The 19,921-nt window shown below is 37.7% G+C and overlaps 1 protein-coding gene across 12 annotated transcripts in view; it reads left to right on the top strand.

The window, feature by feature from the left end:
- The window catches only part of MECOM (MDS1 and EVI1 complex locus), a 537,754-nt gene that overhangs the window by 465,067 nt on the left and 52,766 nt on the right, over nucleotides 1-19,921 (top strand). For 9 of the 12 annotated variants that reach the window (XM_073232122.1, XM_073232118.1, XM_073232119.1 and 6 more), the window contains one exon: nucleotides 15,746-15,880. In XM_073232122.1, the coding sequence (XP_073088223.1) occupies nucleotides 15,746-15,880 (135 nt within the window). Of the gene's footprint in view, nucleotides 1-11,833; nucleotides 12,860-12,917; nucleotides 13,111-13,135; nucleotides 14,545-15,745; nucleotides 15,881-19,921 lie in introns of those variants that run through there. The other 3 variants (XM_073232123.1, XM_073232124.1, XM_073232121.1) reach the window with 3 other exon arrangements.

Here is a 19,921-nt window from a genome sequence, read left to right on the forward strand (position 1 = left end):
TGATATAAGGATGTCTATGAAGAAACAAACCAAAGCTGGCATTTCTATAGAAGGTAACAACTATTCTATAGTTAGCACTCCATTAATAATAGTTAATGTTTATTAGGTGCTTATGTGCCAGGCACTGAGCTAAATGCTATGCATGGATTATCTCATTTAATCCTCTCACTAGCCCTATGAGATAGTATCATTATCCTCATTTGAAATGAGGAAGCCAAGGTGATAAGTAACTTAGCACATGACACTTGCCTAGCACATAGCAAAGTTGAGATTGAAATACAGTCTGTCCTACTCTAGAGTCTCTGCTTCTAGTAATATTATTTTCCACCTTATGAGACTCTACTATGTACCACCATTGTACAGAGTGGTTTATGCACATTATCTCTGTTGTTTATCCTAATAATGTCCTATAATATATGTGTCATTACCACTATTTTAAAGATATTGAAAGAGAGGTTCAAGTAGTTTAAGGAAGTCACTCAGTATCACACAACTAGCGGCAAACTCCATAGAGGGCTCCAACATTGGAGGATAGTGACTTAGCAGGAAACTGGGATGGACTGATGGCTCATGAGCGCAAGTGATTTCATATTTGCAGAGTGGAAGCCTGTGGTCTGCTGAGCCCTGGGAAGATCTTACTTCATTATGACAGCTTACCACATTCAGTCCATCACCCTCCCTGCTGAAGGCCAGGAAAGGTAGATCACTTGTGAAAGCAGACTACTGCCACCACATCCTAGGTGTGAGTGATTTGACAGTAGGGTCATGTAAGTCATCAGCCACTGGGATTATCTAGCCCACATTAAACAAAATTATTGGGGACAGGAATGAATTAGAAAATAAATGTTGGTTTGCCCTCCAGAAATACTGTAGGTACAGGATACATTAATTTATTTGTCTTAATTATTTATCTTGTCAGTACTATGGAATTGTTTTTTGAAACCTAAACTGAATTCAGTGATTTTAAATTTTACTAAGGGCTTAGATTCTGCAGTGAGGCAAATAACTGAAAATTAAGTGAGTCAAAATTTTCCTTGCTCAGCTTTAAACTATCCAGTGTTGTTATGGATCACCTTGGCTTTGGAAGTGGTGTATTTGCACTCAGGTGCTGCATGGTGTGAAAAATACATATTTCTAAACCTTACAGTCACACTCAATGCAAATGCAAAATGCAAATGCAGAAAAAAGGAAAAGGTACTCATAATACAAAAGGCATTTGAACACTGATTCCTACAGAGGGAAGATGACTCATGTCACCATCTCATGCTCTTTTCTGGGTCAAGGATCATTCTCTCTCTTTCTCTCTGTCACACCCACTCCTTCTGCTCCTGTCTTTCTCTTCCTCTCCCTCTACTTCTTTCTTTCTGTTCACAGTAGTTAAACATTGGTAACTTAAATGTGTATCTGTTACAACACCTCTGTGTTTTCTAAAATAAAAATTTAGCAAAATACATTTTATAAAGACTTTTAATGACTTTCTTGAAGTACTCCAGCATTGTTTACCATGGAGATACGTATAGAAAACAATAAACATTCATTATGATAATTTCTGCAGAGACAACAAAAAACACAAAATTAATAGAAACACATTACATAGCTAAATTGCTTAGTGAATCATATAAATTTGATTTGTCCAGCCATTTTTATTTTGAGGACTTACGAACTTTGCTAGCTCTTGTTAGAGTGGAAGTGGGGCAGAAGAATATAAAACTGTGTAAGATACAATGTAATATTATGAAAAAGCATGATTTGAAAGTTTAAAATATGTAGTCATTTCAATCTTACCTTCCTAGGCTTGTAATTTCTATTTTCTCCATCTCATGACTGGATTGTGTGGTTTATTGTGAATTGATAATCCAGATCATATGGGGAGAGAAATTATATGTGAATCAGGGTGAGTATTTTTTTTTTCCCTCTTAAGTATTTCCATTCATGTCCCTTATGGCATTCTCCATTTTAGTTGTAGGGCACTGCATTAGTAAGCCTGGATTTGTTTTCCAGCCAAGAACTACATACCAAAACACAAATACCATTGAGAATCTGCATCTTGGAAATTGACCAGTACTTAATTCTAAAGTTTATAGACAGGCTTTCTTAGGATTTTATTTGAAGTTGAAGAATTGACTCAACAAAATTTTCAGAAAGATATTTTTAAAGCCACAGGTGAAATCAATGTCCATATTTTCACAATGATTCTGAGATTTTAACTACGATTGCACTATTTTGACATTTTACCAGTTGATATGAATCAAAAGATGTGACACCCATTAAGAGGATTATAAACCTACATACTTTTCTGGCTCTCTAGGGTTTTTATTTTTTATTTGTAAAGAGTCTGGCTATGGTCATTGACATAATAAAATGGAATTTTAGAATTTCCAACACAGCAAAAAGATAAACATTTCACAAAATCATTGATAAGAGCTTAATATATTGATGGTTTCTTAATAATTCTGTAACAGAGAACATCATAACTGCACCCGTGTCAGAGCTTTGGAGTGGAGCAATAATTCTGCATCCGTAACTGCCTCCCCATTCCTTCCCCTTTGTTTAGTGCATGCCTGTTTAGTTAGAAGTAAGCCCTTTCAATAGATCACAAATTAATCACAGCCATTAGTGCTTTTTACAGAGAAGATCATGTGGTTGCTCCTGTGAAATGTTCTGTTCCTCAGGGTGATGAGTTAATTCATCTGGAACAATGTTAGTTCCTCAAGGTCTGTGGTTTATCTGAAGATCAAATTCCTGTAATTTTGTATGCCATCTGATTTAATGTCCACTTAGCTTGGCAGTTAGGCAGACGTGGGCAGGCACAATTTGATATGAATCCAATATCAAAAACTGGAGAACCGGCAAATTCCTAGTTTGATTCAGGCCTCCTTAGCCTGAGATAGACTTGTTGCTTTTCTTTCCCCTGCGGAAATACATATCCAGATAATGCCAAATCTATTAAGAAAAGCTTAGATGGTATAAAATATTTTGTGTAAATATGCCTCTGGTAAATCTATGCTTTAAGAGGGCTTGTAGGGGAGAGGATAGGAAGTAGGAGTTGATTTTGAAATGAGGTTTTACACATTCTTTTGGAAGGTTCTCATCCAGTATTACTCAAGTACAATCACAACAGTTCACAGAGAAGGGATCCATTCGCTAGAATTTACAGACAACCTATTTTCCTTCTGAGTTTGATAGGCCTTCCAAATGCTTTCAAGTTGAATGAAAAGTTGAGGATTGATTTTGCCTCTATTTATGACTATTTTGTAGTAACATTTTTGACCAAGAGATGAAAACAGTTCAGTTAACTGATAGAAAACTCTTTAGGGGAATATTTATATGCTCTGTTGAAAGAGATGCAAAAGTAGTATAAAGCTTTATTCCAGAACTGTTTGCTTTAGGTGTTTTAGTGGAAGGGGAAAGGGGCTTGCATACATGTTTTAATATTTTTGTTGATGCCCCATTAAACAAGCCAAATAGGTTTCTTTACTGAGGACTTTCAGAGTTGGAGCATTTACCATGTTGATATTCTCTGTGAAGTTCCAAAAGGGAGCTATCTTTATCTCACTGGCTCACAGAACACATTTTCAGAGAATACCAGTTAACAAGTCACTGATAGAAAATGCTGGTGTGAAGGATGTTTCTTGCCATCAAACAGTTGATAGGTAGATTGATAGGTAGATCGACAAATAACAGAAATATTCCAAATGACCCTAAATATGATTCCTGACTAGTGAGTGATTTTAACAATGGGGACTGTAAGGAAGGGAAGGGAGACTGGAGGCCTATATATGAGCTTGATGAATAGAAATATCATTTTACTTCCTTGATCTATTATTTCATCTCCTTAACACTGTGAATATCAAAGATAAAACAAAAAAGTGAAGGGCCTCTATGACACAGCTGAAGAGCCAAGAGCTTCCACTCATATCCCTAGTTGTACACTAGAGCTAAAAATTTGTGTAGGGAGAAGATTCAGGAAATGGAAAGATATATTTGACATCAGATTATAGAGGAGATTGTATTTTGGATTAGGGAATTTATTTTCTAGCATATTAGGATCCATTGGGTTTTTATCAATGTGGCTTTTCTTTGTTTTTTTTTTAATCTTTTGCTTTTAGGTAAAGCAAAACATTGTTATAACCTTGGTATTCCAGGAAGACTAGTTCCAAGGGTAAAGATGCCACAAAATTCAGGCGCAAAATGACAAGGGCCTCCTGTTAAGCCAGTGCCAAAGAAAGTGAAAGCCCTTAGAAACAGTGAACAGATTGACCAAACCAATGGTTGTTCACTGGGGGCAATGGAAAGGGAGGAGTCCAGGATGATGTCACGGACAGCATCCAGGCAAAGGGCAGATAGTTGGTACAGAAACAGAAATATAGTGGTGGGGGGAGCAATAAAGTGCTATTCTTGAGAAGCAGCAGTAACATGAGTTAATCTCTCCAACTCCTAAAAAAAGTGCCTCAGTTGATTCCTAAGGGAAACAGTGTTAAATAGTCCAGTTGACTTAGATCCTAAATGTACCAATCCCTTACACATTTAACCATAGTCAGTTCACTCCTGTAAGAGAAGTTGGAAAGCACTTTAGCCTGTTATGAAGAGATGCTACTGAAGATGTCATTCTGAATAAAATTTGATTCTATCCTTGAGAATTTTCCAGGGACCCTTAAAGAGGACCATTGATGATCTTAATAATGAGTACTGAAGAGCATGTCAGATGCAACTGTAAGGTATGACAGAACTGGCTATAAACCAGGAGAGAAGACAGATGATTTTGGGTAAGGGAAGAAAAATTCAAAATCTGGTTGGAAAGAATCAGTAGGCATAAAAACGAGGACAACTTTGAAGGGTAGATAAGATTTCATCCAAGATAAGCAAGGCAAAATGATTTACAGGCTGAGTAACAATAATGATTATAATTACAGTTGTTTTAGTAATACCAATAGTAATAATAGCTGTTTTTTTATTGACTACATGCTGTTTACCATGCCTGATTCTGAGTGATTTACATGCATTGTCTCATTTAATTTTTGAAAATAGGATGAGTTTATACTAGATTGTTATGCAACTGGAACCCACTAAAGTATTTTGAGCAGGGGCATGATTAACAGCTGATGCTTGGGAAGATTAACAGTGTTGAGCATAAACAGGTGGGAGTAGGAATGGTTGTCAGAAGATCTGTTAGGAGGTCATTGCAATAATTCAGACTAGAGGTAATAAGCATCAAGTGAGGCATCCAAACTAGGTGGGGATGAAAATCAAGTAAGTGCCTGATACTTTTTTTTTCAAGAGACATCTGCTGAATACCTAGTATATGCCTGGTGTTACATTTGGCTCTGGGCAATATGGGCAAATAAGATAGACCCAGTTCTGCCACTGTGGCACTTAAAATCCACCAGAAGACATTGCAGAGAATAGATTTCCCAGCCTTGGTGATAAATATAGACTTAAAAAACTAATCTGGATATGTACATGTATATGCGTGTGTGGCCTGTTGTTTATGGCTCTTGGATCTCAATGGTATTTTACCTCTGTCTCAGAACTCTCCCTCTTACTGACTGGCAGGGAACACAGTGGGTGGAATAGAACAAACTCAACTGCAAGCCAGACAGAAGAGGACATCTTCAGGGGAGGCACAGCTTGAGAGAAAAAAAAACATTTTTCTTAAAATTCTTCTCTTCCATAGGTCAGGGTAAGGATTAGGGCAGCTGACATTGGGATGGAAGAAAGAGAATAGAAAAATGCTTATACTTCGCTTTCCCTGGAGTATAAACCAGCCTCTCTTCCTCACTGGGTGTGTATCTAAGTCTATAAGAACCCATTACACAAACACAGATACCGTGAAAATTATAGTATTTTTGACCTGTTCCCATGAACTCAGAGCAGTTCACACTCATATTACCCAATTTATTTTCCTGACATTCTTATGAGGCTGATAGTCTGAAAACGAATTACAAGGTTAAGTGACTTACCCAAAGGCACACAGGTAAAAGTGGAATCAGGAATGGAAAAAGGTCTTCCAACTCACTTTCGCCACAAGATTTTGAATCTAAAAGCATTCTGAAATGTTTCCTTCTCAAAACTTCATGGAAGGAGCTGACCCTGGAGTTATATGCTGTCTTGAATGATCAAATTAACTATAATTAATAAAAATGAAACCTTAATTCCTGGTAGAGTTGAGATTAAATCCAAAAGCATTTAGTTCTTAATTATTTTATCTAAAGTTAGGAAGAATGAAGGATTTGGCTTTTTGAGACTACTTATAATCAGGATCCAAGTTATCTGATATAAAATAAAAAGATAAAGTAATTTTTGTTCAGTAATCTAAAAATGCCTATTGTCTGAACAAATTGATGCTTACGTGGGTTTTTTTGGTAAAAATTGTATCTTAGCTTTTGTGAATACTTATATGCTCGTTTTTTTGTTGACATCTTTTAATGTAAATACATCAAAGGATTAAACATCTCTAAGGAGATAAAGAAGAGAAAAATAATGGTATTTTTGTTTCCATTTCTCGACCATAATTTCACTGCATTTTATTTTTTATTTTATCACAGTATTTTAATTTAAACTTGGTATAAATTTTTTGTTGTGCTTTAGCCACAAAATAACCACTCAGTGTAATAGCTTAGGACTGAAATACATCAAAATAGCCCAACAAAAAGTATTTTAAATATGGCAGCCTTAATTGGAGTTTAGGAAATAAATCTCTAAGTATAATAATTTATTCACTAGAGCTGTTGTCTCAGCAAAGTATTTCATCTTAGTTTCCAAAGAGCTGCTAGTCATTACTAAATATACTTAAGTAGAAGCAAAAAAACCACTTTCATTCTGGCCCAATATACTATAAAATACACTACTGTTAAGAAAGTGGTCTGCATATTTTTAAAAAAGATCAGATAGGTGATTACGCTTGTGCAGTTAATTAATAAAAAGGGAAGTAGGTAATGATTCACTGGGGAAACTTTTATATCATACTATCTGTTAAGAGGGATACTATGCTGTAGGGACAATAACGGGGTGCTCATTCTGAACGCACACAGTGCTGTCCTACAAAGACATCAAGATTTGTAGGAAATCAACCCTCCAGCAGTCCTGGCAAGCCAGACTGACCCCAGCAAATGAAAATAATCAAAAGTAATTAGAAGCGTGCTGGACTACTCCTCGGAGAGCCGAGCGGGAGAGTAAACATGCCTGAATCCTCGAGCCACTGCAAAGGCCCATGTCTGAGCTGTTAGGTGCCCTGACCTTGTCCACATAAAGATGTGATTTATGAAGTGCAGGGCACAGCAGCAGGGCTTCTGTCTTCTCCTGGAGAACCAAATTACTGAGGTGGAGATTAACATGCTTTCAGTCGGGCCTGTTTCCAGACCAAGGGAAATTTTTTATTTACATTTTTTTTTTACCTTTAATTTCCTCTTTTTTTTAAACAGCTTCCCCCCATCCCCCACCCAGTAGATTAAAAAAAAAGAAAAAGAAAAAGTCCACCAGGAAAGACCAGAAATACCTCGCCTGAGCAGTGATGATGTGTGTTGGGGAGCCCTTTCTGTTCATCCCTTTCTGTTCATAGACTCTTATCGTGCTGGACCGTTATGTGGGTCTACCTACGCAGAACCACAGATTTCACCTTCGAGTTTAGGGAGTCAAACTTGTGAAATACTCTCCTGATTAAAACATTTAAATTCAAATTAAGCAAAATATTACTTTTGATTCCACTTCTTTCTGATGTAGTTTCTCTTGCCTAAATGTTATGCTTCATTACAAGGCTTACACTTACGTAAAAAGATTTGTGTGAAGAAAATGTAGGTGGCCAAGAATTTGAAGGGAAGAAAGAAAAGAGCCAACCTAGAGTTTCAGCTCTGGGAGAAATACTTATCTGGGAAACAGGGAAGTCTCTTGAGTCCCAAAGACATATATTTTTCTTATCTTTGTCTCAGGTTAGGTAAGATCTTACAAAACCCTATTCTGACATGGAAAAGGAAGCATTGATTTTCTTTTTAAACACACATCAATATCTATACATGAAGCTAATTTAATTAGCAAGCAGTTATTGTTCAGCCAAATGTCAATTTCTCAGATTATTTCATGCTTCCTGACATGAACTCTATGAAACAGGATTTAACAGGATCTCCATGAATGAAACTGCATTTCTGCACTTAAGAAATGTAAAAATGCACTTGTATGTTCTTGAAAAGCTACAACAGAAAAAAGCGTTAAAACAAAAATTCAGGCTGGGAGTTCAGTGTATATTTAGCCACCTCAAGAAAGCCAAAGCTGCAGAATTAAGGGAACTCTACTTAGGCTGAGGTTATAAAGTGCCTTCCTCTATAAACTAAAAACATAATGTCAGGGTGAATGGGAACATACTTTATTAACTTTATGGTATTGAAAACTGCCAGCAAGTTGTCTTGTTTTTAAATATTGTCCTCTGCAGAGTGTTACAGGGCTGTTTGTCCACAGGAAGCCTATTAAAAGTGGACAGTGCAGTCATTTCATCTGGCTTTGGCTGGACTGCTTTTCTTTCCTTTAATGATGTGCTGGAATGTACCATGCCCATAGGGTCTCCATTAGCAGAACTTTTACTTCTGGGACAACCATGAAGTTTAAGGCTTAAAAGAGGCATCAGCTTACAGTCTTGTGGGAATCACTTGAATACTGGGGCACTAACTTCTTACTGCTTTAACTAATATATTGACTTATTTTAAATAAACAGTTACACAATGAAGGCAGAGCCAGTGGCCTTATTGGAAATCTTTGAGTCTTTTAAAGATTCTGCAATCCACGCAGATGGGGGAGGAAGGAAGGGGCCTGAAGAGGGTTTATGCCCTTTTCAAACTAGGAAGAAAACACATTAACCTCTCCCACCCCAGCCCTGCCATCAACCAAAGGGGGATCTTTACAGCAACCAGAAAATCTATCAACTCACACTCAAACCTCATATTTTTCAATGCCTTCTTCCTAGTAAACAACAATTAACAGAAAGGGACAGAAAAAAACCCAGTAATTCCATCTGGAAAAATGTTTTAAAAATATGATTCTCTTTTTAAACATTGCTGATAAATCACTCTATTTTCTGCTTTCTCCAAAGCTACACATTTGTTGTAGTATGTTCTCCCACTCCATCCCCTTAAATATTTAGATTATCTGTCATGATACATGTTTGCAAATTAAAGCTGGTTTGAGATTATAGTAAAACCATTATTTTTAATAGCCCATTTCAAGGGCAGCGCTAAACACTGCAGAACACGCATGTTACTGATTACTGCTGAGCAGACAGTGGCTTTTGCAGATTAATTTGTAACTGGGAACTACTGTAAACAGATTTCACCAGAAATCCCAAGGAATAAAGGGAATTGGTGGTGGTATTTGGCTCCTTGTATTTATTTATTGTTTTAGAAATCTCCTGATGGAGAAAGCAAGTTAACCAGGGAGAAAAACAAGCTCCCTGCAAAAACGTTTTCCTCCAGCCCAGTCTCCCCTTATGTTTCACTTCTGATGGGAGGAGGTGGGTTAGGATCTTTTCCCAAAGTGTTATTATCTAAATAGCGAGTCTCCTTTCATGAGAAACATCTAGCTACTCCGGGTTTTCTGGTTTCTGTTGTTAAATTTCAAGTTGTGTTGTCAAGAGAAAGTGGGGTGACTCTGTCTTTACATGAAGTTACATAATCAAAGGAGAGAGGGGGTGAAGTTGGTGAGAACAAGAGAGATTGATACTTTTGTAGTGTTTGCCCGGGTCCTTTCGGGTGATTTCCTTTAATATTTCTCCCAGTTTATTCAGTGAAGAACAAGACTGATGGTGGTATTAGTAAAATAATAATGATAAGGCTAAATAATCTCCCATCTCTCTAGATAAAAATCTTCCAAGGTTTCAGAGATAAAGTGTTCATTCTTTTTGGCTTTATTTGGGGAAGAGAATTTCATGTGTAGAAATTGCCGAAGCTCAGACCTGTGTCTGCGGACCTGAACTGCAAGTTGCCCACGTTCCCGGGCAGAAGCTCGGAAAGGCGCGGGACGGCTCGTAACGCTGAGGGCGAAGCCCGGCCGCTGGCGTCCAGGGCCGGCGGCAGAGGGTTCACCTGGGTGGCTGGGGCCGCCGGCGCCGCGCCTTAATTCGGGGCGCAACGCCATCTACCGGCCTCCTGCCGCACCTGCAAGTACCCAGATCTTGAAAGTCGCCCCGCCTCCCGCACCCGAACCCAATATAAGGGAAAAAACTCTGAGGCCCTTTTCACGAAATCCTAATTTAGCCAGGACTTACCACTGATTCCACACGACCTTTTTGTTTATCCACCAACATTTCCTCCTTTTCAGAGCCGTTTTGTAAAGGGCAAGGAGGTGGGGGCCGCGGGGCTGGGGAGACGGATTGGGGCGCTGAGCTCTCAGACCCGCCGCTCAGGCCGCACTGTCTGAAGCAATCGGTTCCCCAGATTACTTGTATTTAATACACAATGCATCATAAAACAAATCCCTCATCCTGACAGGAAGAAAATAGAACAGCTCATAGCTCGAGCCGGTCCAATTTATGGCTAAATTAAAAAAAAAAAAAAAAGAGCTCCGACAATGGGCAAGTTGAGGAAGGGCAGGAAATCAATGGCAGCAAACCGGGGGCTCTTAAAGGTTCTCAAGCGCCGAACTCTATGGGAATATCTGACTGGGTTTTAGGTTATTTACAAAGGATTTTTCCTGTCCTACCTACCACTGCTGTGCGATTTTCCTTCAAACAATGGCCATTATCTGAAATAACAGTTCAATGTCACAGATAACAGGCCACCAAAACGAATTAGTCACCATCTCTTGTCATTCTCTCTCCCCCACATCCCTCCCTTTCGTTACTATTTTTGTTTTTAATTCAGCATTTTGGGGAAATATAGATCTGCTAGATTTACACGTCTATCTGCACTTGGAGGAAACAAAAAGGGGACTTGTGCTGTCCCCGCTTACAGTTCAACTGAAGCGCCCTTCCCATCGCGTCTCCCTCCCCTCCCCCCTGCCGGGGTCCTTTGACTGGCTCACTTTGCTTAACTTTTCATTGTTGAGTTGAGAAGTTGGATTTGTCCGTTTGTTTTTATGAATGGAGTTTTGTGATAAAAAGCATTTATTTCCATTTAACCGGTGGGTTTTACTAAATTTTCCAAGGTTGGCTATAAGCAAATCCGTAGCCCCTTTATTTTGGCCACATTCTTTCTTCCAATGTTGTTCATGAAATGTTTTAATAAAAATTGACCATATATATTAGAAAGTTACTAATTAAGGTACAGTATTGACCCCAAAGCAGCATTTATGTTAAAAGTTCAAAAATAATCCAGTTGTCAAATAGCTTAATTCCACTTTTGTGAGTCCATGGCGTTTTAATTAATGTATCAAAGTGTAAGGCAAAAACTCAGAAGACAATCCTCAATCTCTTTAAGGCCATAATACCCTATTTGGGCAGGTTATATGCAAATAGTGCTTCAGATTTTTAAATTCCTTCAAAAACATATAATTTGAAAAAGTGGCATGCTTTTCTGCTGATCCAACTGGAATAATGGAGAGATTAAGTTAGAATACGAATTTCAATAGTAGTAGTAGTAGTAATAATAATAATAATGATAATAATAATAATAATATAATAAACAATACTTGGCAGAAAAGTGGACCACTTTTCACTCTTAGGCTGCTGTTTTGTGAGAATTCTGAACTAATTATGTTTAGCATGAGCCAGCGAAACCCTAAACCTCATTCTCGCTCCCCTCCAGCGCCCCACCCCCAGTCTCGATGTACACACCCTCACACCCCCGAAAGCACTTCTCCACCCCATCACTCCCATCCTCCACCCCAACACACACACACACACACACACACACACACACGCACGCACATACACACACACTTACACTTGTGCTTTCAGGACAACGAAACAGAGGATATTTCCCTGGGGAAAGAAATCTTGCCCGGCGAGATCTCCCCATTGGTTGTTTACCCGGAGAAATCTACATGTTTAAGGGGGATGGTGCATCCATAATCAGTCTGTCCCTATAGGATTTGGGTCTTGGCGACCTTTTTGTGACCTCTCCCGCCAGAGGAGGCTGCTGTCACTTTAAAAATTTACTGAAAGAGGAGCCGTCTGGCTTCCGATCACTCTAGGCGGCGGGAGATAGCTCCCTTTCTCCCTCGCCCCGGGTTCTTTCTGGATGGCCGAGCAGATCCTCTTTAAAGAGACAGTTCATGAAATAGAAACCCGGCGGCTGAGCCTGGAGTTGCGAAAGGGGACGATCCCGTGAGGTCTAAGAACCGGGAAGGCGCGGCGGAGGATCTGAAAGGGGGCTAGAGCTCCCCTTGCCTCCCCGGGCCCCCCACCTTTTCAAACTCTCCTCCTCCTGCCTGTCCCCCCCAACCCCCGCCCTTGGAACTGGGAGAGAGAAGTAGAAGAAGTTTTAGTGGGTTTCAGATAACTTTCATTACACATCGGTCTGATAAGAGCAAGAGAAAGTGAGAAAAGAGGGAGGTGATGTGAACCAGAAGGAATAGCTCGGAGCTCATTTAGGAAGGGGGAAAAAAGCCAAAATACACCAAACCCGGGTCACCCAGACGAAAGGAGACTTCATTTCTGTTCTTAAAAATACACTGTTGGCGGACAATAAATCTGAAACGCGTGGTCCTGGCGAGCCGATCCCAGAGACGGACAAAGTTACCAGAGACCCATTCGGAAATCGAGACGCGAGGTGTTTTTTTTGTTTTTGTTTTTGTTTTTTAATACATCTCCAAATGTGGCTCAGGACCGTTTGAAAGGATTGTTCGTGCAGGAAAGCTGGGGGCTGCTGATCATTTTATTTTGTTTTAATTCTTCTGTGATTGCCTTTAATCGCTGAGTTGAGGCCATAGAAATCTTAAGGTAAGAGAACTCACTTTCAAAAAAAAAAAAGTCTAGGCGATGTGCACAGTGTGTAATGTGTAACTTGGGACGGTTTCCTGCCCGGGCGTCCCTTCTCCGGCGCCCCCCGCCCCCAGCCGGCCTCCCCAACCTGCCCGCGGTCCCGTGGAGCCGGGCTGCTTATCTACGTCGCCGGGACTGCCGATTTCCTTGTTCCTCCTGCGGAACGGTGCGGTCCGGACGCGGCTCCGGGGTGGGTCGTCCGGCCTTCGGTGGGTCTCGCTGCGGGCTGTCGGCCGCTGTTCCTCGAGCTCTTCTCCTACTTCCCCTCCCTCCGTGTGTCTGTCCGTCGGTATCAGGGACGCAGACGGTGGGGTTGCCAAAATCTGAATTCCTGGCACCGGCCACGCGTTTTTGGAGCGGCTTTCGGCCGAGTTCCACCTTGCCAAGTAACAGCTTTGCTGTCCAACATCGTGTGCTGCTTTGCGAGAAAGTCACATTCGGACCCTTTGGCTAGGCTGTGGGGATTTTTTTTTTTCCTTTTGCTATTGGGATTTTGAAAAGGCTTTTCTCTAAAGTCCACCTAAAGGGAAATCTTTTTTTTTTTTTTCTTAAGCTATCTTTGGAACTTGACAGCTTCTAAAAACACAGGAGTGTGTTGGATGAAATGATGGGATATGTGTTACTTTATTTTATTCGAGATTTCCTAGACGATTAAGACATTTGGGAGACAAATGCAGTTCTGGTAGCGAATCAAAAGTGAATAATTCACCCAGGGGGGAAATGTTTCTGCAGAGAGTTAAGCTTTTGTCTTGGAACAAGAATATTGAGAGTAAGAAAGTTAATATGTTGGTGAAATATTTGAATGATCATGTAACATATATGTGAAAAGACTTCTTTGGAAATGAACCTGTTTTTAAATTAATTTCACTGTTGACAGTGGCAGTGGCAATAATGTTAACAGGGAATAAAATTACGCCTAGAATTTTTATGTGCAGTATATGCAATACTTAACTCCTTGCCCCCGCAAAAGGGAATGCTCACAAGCTGAGGGGATAGATGATTCCTGACTTTAAAATTAGCAAGTTTTCCACGTTTTCTTGCAAATATGAAATGGAACTGGTGTTGTATTTCACTGACTTCACCCTATTTCCTTCATTAAATATTTCTCTAGTGTGTCAGTAGAACTGCCTTTTTTTTTTCCTGGTCATGAAAACAAACAACAAAAGATCAACCAGAAACCAACAAAACAAACCAAATAAAACAAAACAAGACAAAAAATTCCAACTTTTTACTTTTTTCAAGGGTGTATTGCTATTGTTATTTATGCTTCTTCTAGACATCTAAGGAGGGGGGAAATCTCAAGTTGCCATTTGAGTTACTCAGCATTGAGGGTTGAAGAAAACAACTTAAAGTTTATAATTTAATAAATAAGAAACTGTTCAAGTCTGTCCTTGCTAGAGAGGATATTTAATGTAGATTCTTTGTTGCTGTTAGTGTGAAGAGGTGTCCTTGAAAAAGACTTGATTTGTGTGTGTGTGTGTGTGTGTGTGTGCAGTAATTATTGTCCCTATCTTCTGTTTCGATTTTTCTTTTTTAAATTGTGGGTCTACTTATTGCCCTTTAATTGCCTCATGGCCAAAGGCTTATTCATTATGCTCTTGACTAGAGCCCCAGAGCACTGGGCTTCTGACTTGAAGTTTGTGGTGAGTTAATGACTTGAATCTGCATCTGGGTGATTACCTGAATTCTATGCTAAATTGCTTTTGGTATACATACCCAAGAGTTTAGTTTTGAATTTTATGTAGGTATAGATACAGTAGAGTTCTGTGGGGGTTATTTAATTCATTAATATTTGTTCTAGACTATATTGTTTAGTCTTTGATGGGAAACTTTCTCGAGTCTGCATTAAGTGATTGCCATTAACATTACCAGCCTCTCTAGTTATTCACCATCAAGCCAGCAACTTTGTAGCTTTTAATACTGACGTTTAAAATGTTGCTGCTAATGAATCAGATGCTTCATAAGTACGCAAAACCTTAAAAATGGATGGTTCCCATTTCAATTCTTGTTTAATAGGTGTCCTAAGTAATGGTTAATATTTAGCATAGGCCAAATGTAAAATCTCATGAAAAATACCAATATGCCACCATCTATAATAATGGCAATTTATTAAAATACTCATATATTTTTGACTTACTAACAAACCAGTTTTGGTATTCTGCTTACTAATTGTACAACTGAGACATGCTCTGGCATGTGCGAAATAAAATGTCAGGTTGCCATATTTGCATGAGGGTTTACCAATCGTTTATTTTCACTTGTTTCTCTTTAGTTTGGTCTGAAGCATCTATTAAACCAATCTTATTATCTTCTTCAGTTAGGTGTGTGATTTAATTGTCTAAAGGTAGTGAAATGCAAACTGAAAAGGAATTTCATAATATTTAGCTTGAAGTTTTTTAACTGAGTTAATTTAAAATGCAAAAATGTGAAAGTATGCACTTACATGGGAAGACTATCTGAACCTGAAATGTTGGCTATTTAGTTTATAAGTATTATGTTAATATATGCTGTTCAGTATTATTTTTCATTAAAAAGACACTGCATAAAATTAAGTCAGTAACATTCATTTATACGCAACAAGGACGCAAGCATCTTTTGAAACCAATCAGTGAGTTTTTGTAAAAATTTACAGTTGCTCCTTTAAAAATGGAGAATATTGCCCCACTTCTAAGATAGCTTACTATTATTGCTCCTTTATTAATATGCCTGCTTTCTGACTTGTTTTCTTTTAAGGATTCCTTTTTTGTATAAAAGGAATATACATTTGAAAAAAACGTTTTCAAGCAATTAACCATTGTCATGAATTAACTGATATGGAAATTGTTCTCATCTTCTTCTTTCTAGATCTTAGATGAGTTTTGCAATGTGAAGTTCTGCATAGATGCTAGTCAACCAGATGTAGGAAGCTGGCTCAAGTACATCAGATTCGCTGGCTGTTATGATCAGCACAACCTCGTTGCATGCCAGATAAATGATCAGGTATGTTGTTAAAATTTTCTTGTCTTTCTTTGAGAGCACTAAAGTATCAGTGAAGCCTGAAGAATAAAAATAACAGTGAGCTGCAGGAGACCCTAGTGGCCTGTTTGTTGATATGGTGAAGGGTAATGCACATATAAGTAAGATGCAGAATAAAGTCATTTTCAGTACTACTTTCTTTCAGTACTACTTTTTTGGGTAGTATACTCACTTTGTACTAGTAAACTTCATAAATACTCTAGTTTTCTGAGTGTGATCGAGTGGTTTAAAAACTGAGTGCTATTTTTTGCTGGCTGCTCTTTACCTTTTTTTCTTTACCATCATAATAGGGAGACATACAAAGTATTGAGCTAATAAAGAACACTGAATTTATGCAGAAATTAGAAGTGATACACTTGAAATATTACATAGATTTTATTTGAAATAGTAAGTTGATATATGTGTATGACCTATGTGTGGGCTTACCTGATTATGCATTTTATATTGACTTGCCTAATTGTAAATGAGAAACACTTTTAGATTAATCAAAGTATTTTCTTTTTTTTGTATATGTGAATTTAAAAAATATCACTGCTGGAAGTTGCTTTATAGAAGCCTATGTAGTGAGTTTAACTTTAATAACTAGGAAATAAGATCATGAAAATATCATGAAACATATTTTGCACTCGATAAAGTTAGGCTATGAATCTAGTAACTTAGTATGACAATACCTAAAACAATAAGAAGTTCAGCCAGTTCATTTTTGTTTTATAAACATCATTGTGTTAGAATTTAATTATGTTATCATCATTTATTTCTTTTAACCCAATAGTTACCTAAATCAAATATGTTTCAAAGACCATATTAAAATGGTTGCTTGACAAATCTACTATGAAAATCATCACCAAGAAAAAGAAAAGTTTAAATTAGATGTTTCCAATTGGAAACTATTAAGTAATGCTAGCGTCATATGGTCTAAGACTCTATTTCAATCATTGTTATGAGATAATTCCTTGGCATTTTACCAGCTACCAGATAATTTTTACTGACTAAACTGTATGAGAAGTAGTAAATTGTTCAATTAAGCTTAAATAAGAATCATTTAAAAACCTTCAGCATATATCAAAAACAACAAACCAATCATTGTTTTTTCCTTCTGCTGTAAGAAAACAAGAGACATTATTGACAAAGGAAAACATTATTAAATTAGCTATTGATTGTGAGCAGAAAATATCCTAACTCCGTCATGTGTGTTCTTGTCACATCAACAGCGAACAGTTTTTGAATACCTATTATTTGTAGATGTGGGATATACATAGGTGTTATAAATGAGTTCATGTTATATTATCTAAGAAAGGAACTAGAGGACCTCAAAAGGCAGCTATGAGATGAAATGATACAATTATATTGTAATAATTATTTGTTGTCCATATTTACTGAAATAGGAGCTATTTCCTTAGATTAAACTGTTGTAGAATTAGTGATAAGATGGTCTAAGAATGGGACTTTTGGCTAATACATTTTTTCCTTTAATATTTATGTTTCTAATATTTTATAATAAATATATTCTTGTCATTGGGAATCTTGATTGCATTAAAAAAAGGGAACTGTTTTGCTGTCCCTAACTATGAATTTGATTGCTAGGCACTTTATGATTTTAACATAGAAACTTCTGTGGCACACATTGTAAAATGCATTGCTTTCAAAAGAAAATACGCTTGTGTCATGCCATAATGAATAACATGTTTACTTCTTCTAACTGAAGAACCAGGAAAAATAGTTAATCAGGAAAAACATAAAAGGCCAATATTAGATACACACCTAGTAAGTACTTGTTTTAAACTTATGTATTATGTTGGCAGAAATCTAAGATGGTAACAGAGCACATATCAAATAACACAATTGTGAAATTGACATTACATGGTCAAGTAAGTTCACCCATAAACAACGAGAGAGGAAAGTCAGAGGTAAAAGTCAGATTTGTGTGATAGGCATATATACATACAGTCTCACTTAGCCCAGTTGACAAGACAAAAGAGACCAGACACCCAAATAGTGTATGCATATATTATAAACATACTAGTCTATAAGCTTGTATGCATATTTCTAAAAGCCAATTAAGACTAGCAATTCCAGACAGCTTTGAGATGTGAATGTTGGACTAGGTACAATAATAAAAAAGCTGACTAAAGAGATTCACTCTCTAGCTCTATTTTTTAGCTCTTTTTTTGCATGAGGAATAGGAGCTGCCAAATGGTGAATAAGCACAACTCATCACATAATGAACATTCTTATTGTGTGAAATATTTTTTAATGTACAGACTAAAAGGGAGACCTGGATCAGGAGTAATTATTAAACATTAACATCAACTTGCCTGCACAACACAAAAGCCAATGAAGCACTCTCAAGAAACTGTAAAAAGTGTTTCTCTTTGCTCTGATTCTCAGAGCTCAAGCTTATCAAAATGAAATTGAATAGCAAGACAGGTATACATCCTGGACTATAAAAAGGAATAATTTCAAATGAATCTCTCAACTGTGAACTAGTCATTGTAGCAGTTATAGCATCTATAAAAGAAAGGAAAAGATGACACAGAACAAAAGAGTGTGTAAATTACAGTTTACTTTTGTTGAGGTAGATACTTGAAAAAAATTCTAATGTAAAGATTAAGCTTAATCAATTTGGAGCAGTTTTACCAAGAGGTGAAGGAGTTCTGTAAAAGAGAATAAATGTACTCGATAACATGATAAAACAGGTTGATAATGGTGGGACAGTCAAAACATGTATACTGGGTAAAACCCCTATTTGATTTGTTTGGGGGAAAAGAGCACTTAGAATGGATTTTGGTTTTCAAGTGAAGTTGGTAAAAGATGTTACCTGTTTTGTATCATAAAAACAAAGGCCATTCAATTTCCCTAATACCTCTGTACAAGTATTGTATTTGAGTGGATTTTCCTGAATTTAAATTTTCCAAAACTTTGTTATTTTATTTCATTTTTTCTTTCAGGCCAGAATGAGCTTTATGGCAAGCTTGCTTTCTTGACAGTGCTGCTTAGAAAGCTCAGGTTTATTGTTTTTAGATATCTTTTTCATTTCATGTATTTGAAATTATTGCATTGTTGTTTTTGGAGATAGAAATTCTGAGAACACTGGCATAACTGCTAAACCATAATTTCTAAGTAGGTGCTACTTCTGACTGATATCCGTATTCCCCCCAAAAATATTGTATTAACTATAGTAATTTATCTTTGTAAAAGAAGGCCACACCAAAGACACGAGTAAGTTGAGACTACAATCATACTGAAATCATAAAATAGTAGATCCATTAAAAATACCCAAGGTTCTTGATCCTTGAAATGCTCATTATTTTTTCCCATATTCTTATAGTTTCTATACAGTGGTACATAGCTATACCTCTGTGGCACAGCGTTTCATTGGAAATCTTTACTGAAACAACAGTGCTCCAATGTTTTTACATTTTAATGATCTGAAATTGTCCTGGGTTGCTTTCAGGAGTAAGAACTGGCAGCAAGAGGTAGAGCAGGGCAAGAGCAGAAGCACATTCAGATGACGAGAGCTCTTTCCAGAACAGGTCCTCAAGAGGAGCGAATATGCAGAGCAAGCATGAGAATGGTTCAGTCATTCAAGATTTCTTATTCCTACTCATGTATCTGGAATCACCCATGGGTTTAATGTCAAGTAGCCTAAACATCTAGATGATTTGTTGAATTTCTTTTTTATTCTTCATATTTTGATGTCCTAGTCTTTGACATCTTGTAGATGTCTTATTTTTACAAACGATTTCGCTCGGTGGATGGAGCATGTTGCTTTAGATTGGTCTCACCCTGCTCCTTTTCCTCCATCCTTGGAAAGTTTCCTCCTGCCTCCGCATTTCTGCACCCTTCACCTATACTGACGGCAAGACAACCCAGAGGCTCCTGTCCATCTCCCATAATGCTAGCTCTCATCTATGATATGTTCACAAACTTTGCATACTTATGGAACAGCTCTCTGGACCAAAGTTTTCTTCCAACATTTCTTCATGGTGCAATCATATGGGTTGT

This window comes from Manis javanica, chromosome 3, assembly GCF_040802235.1.
Source record: "Manis javanica isolate MJ-LG chromosome 3, MJ_LKY, whole genome shotgun sequence".
In the NCBI taxonomy this organism is placed as follows: Eukaryota; Metazoa; Chordata; class Mammalia; order Pholidota; family Manidae; genus Manis; species Manis javanica.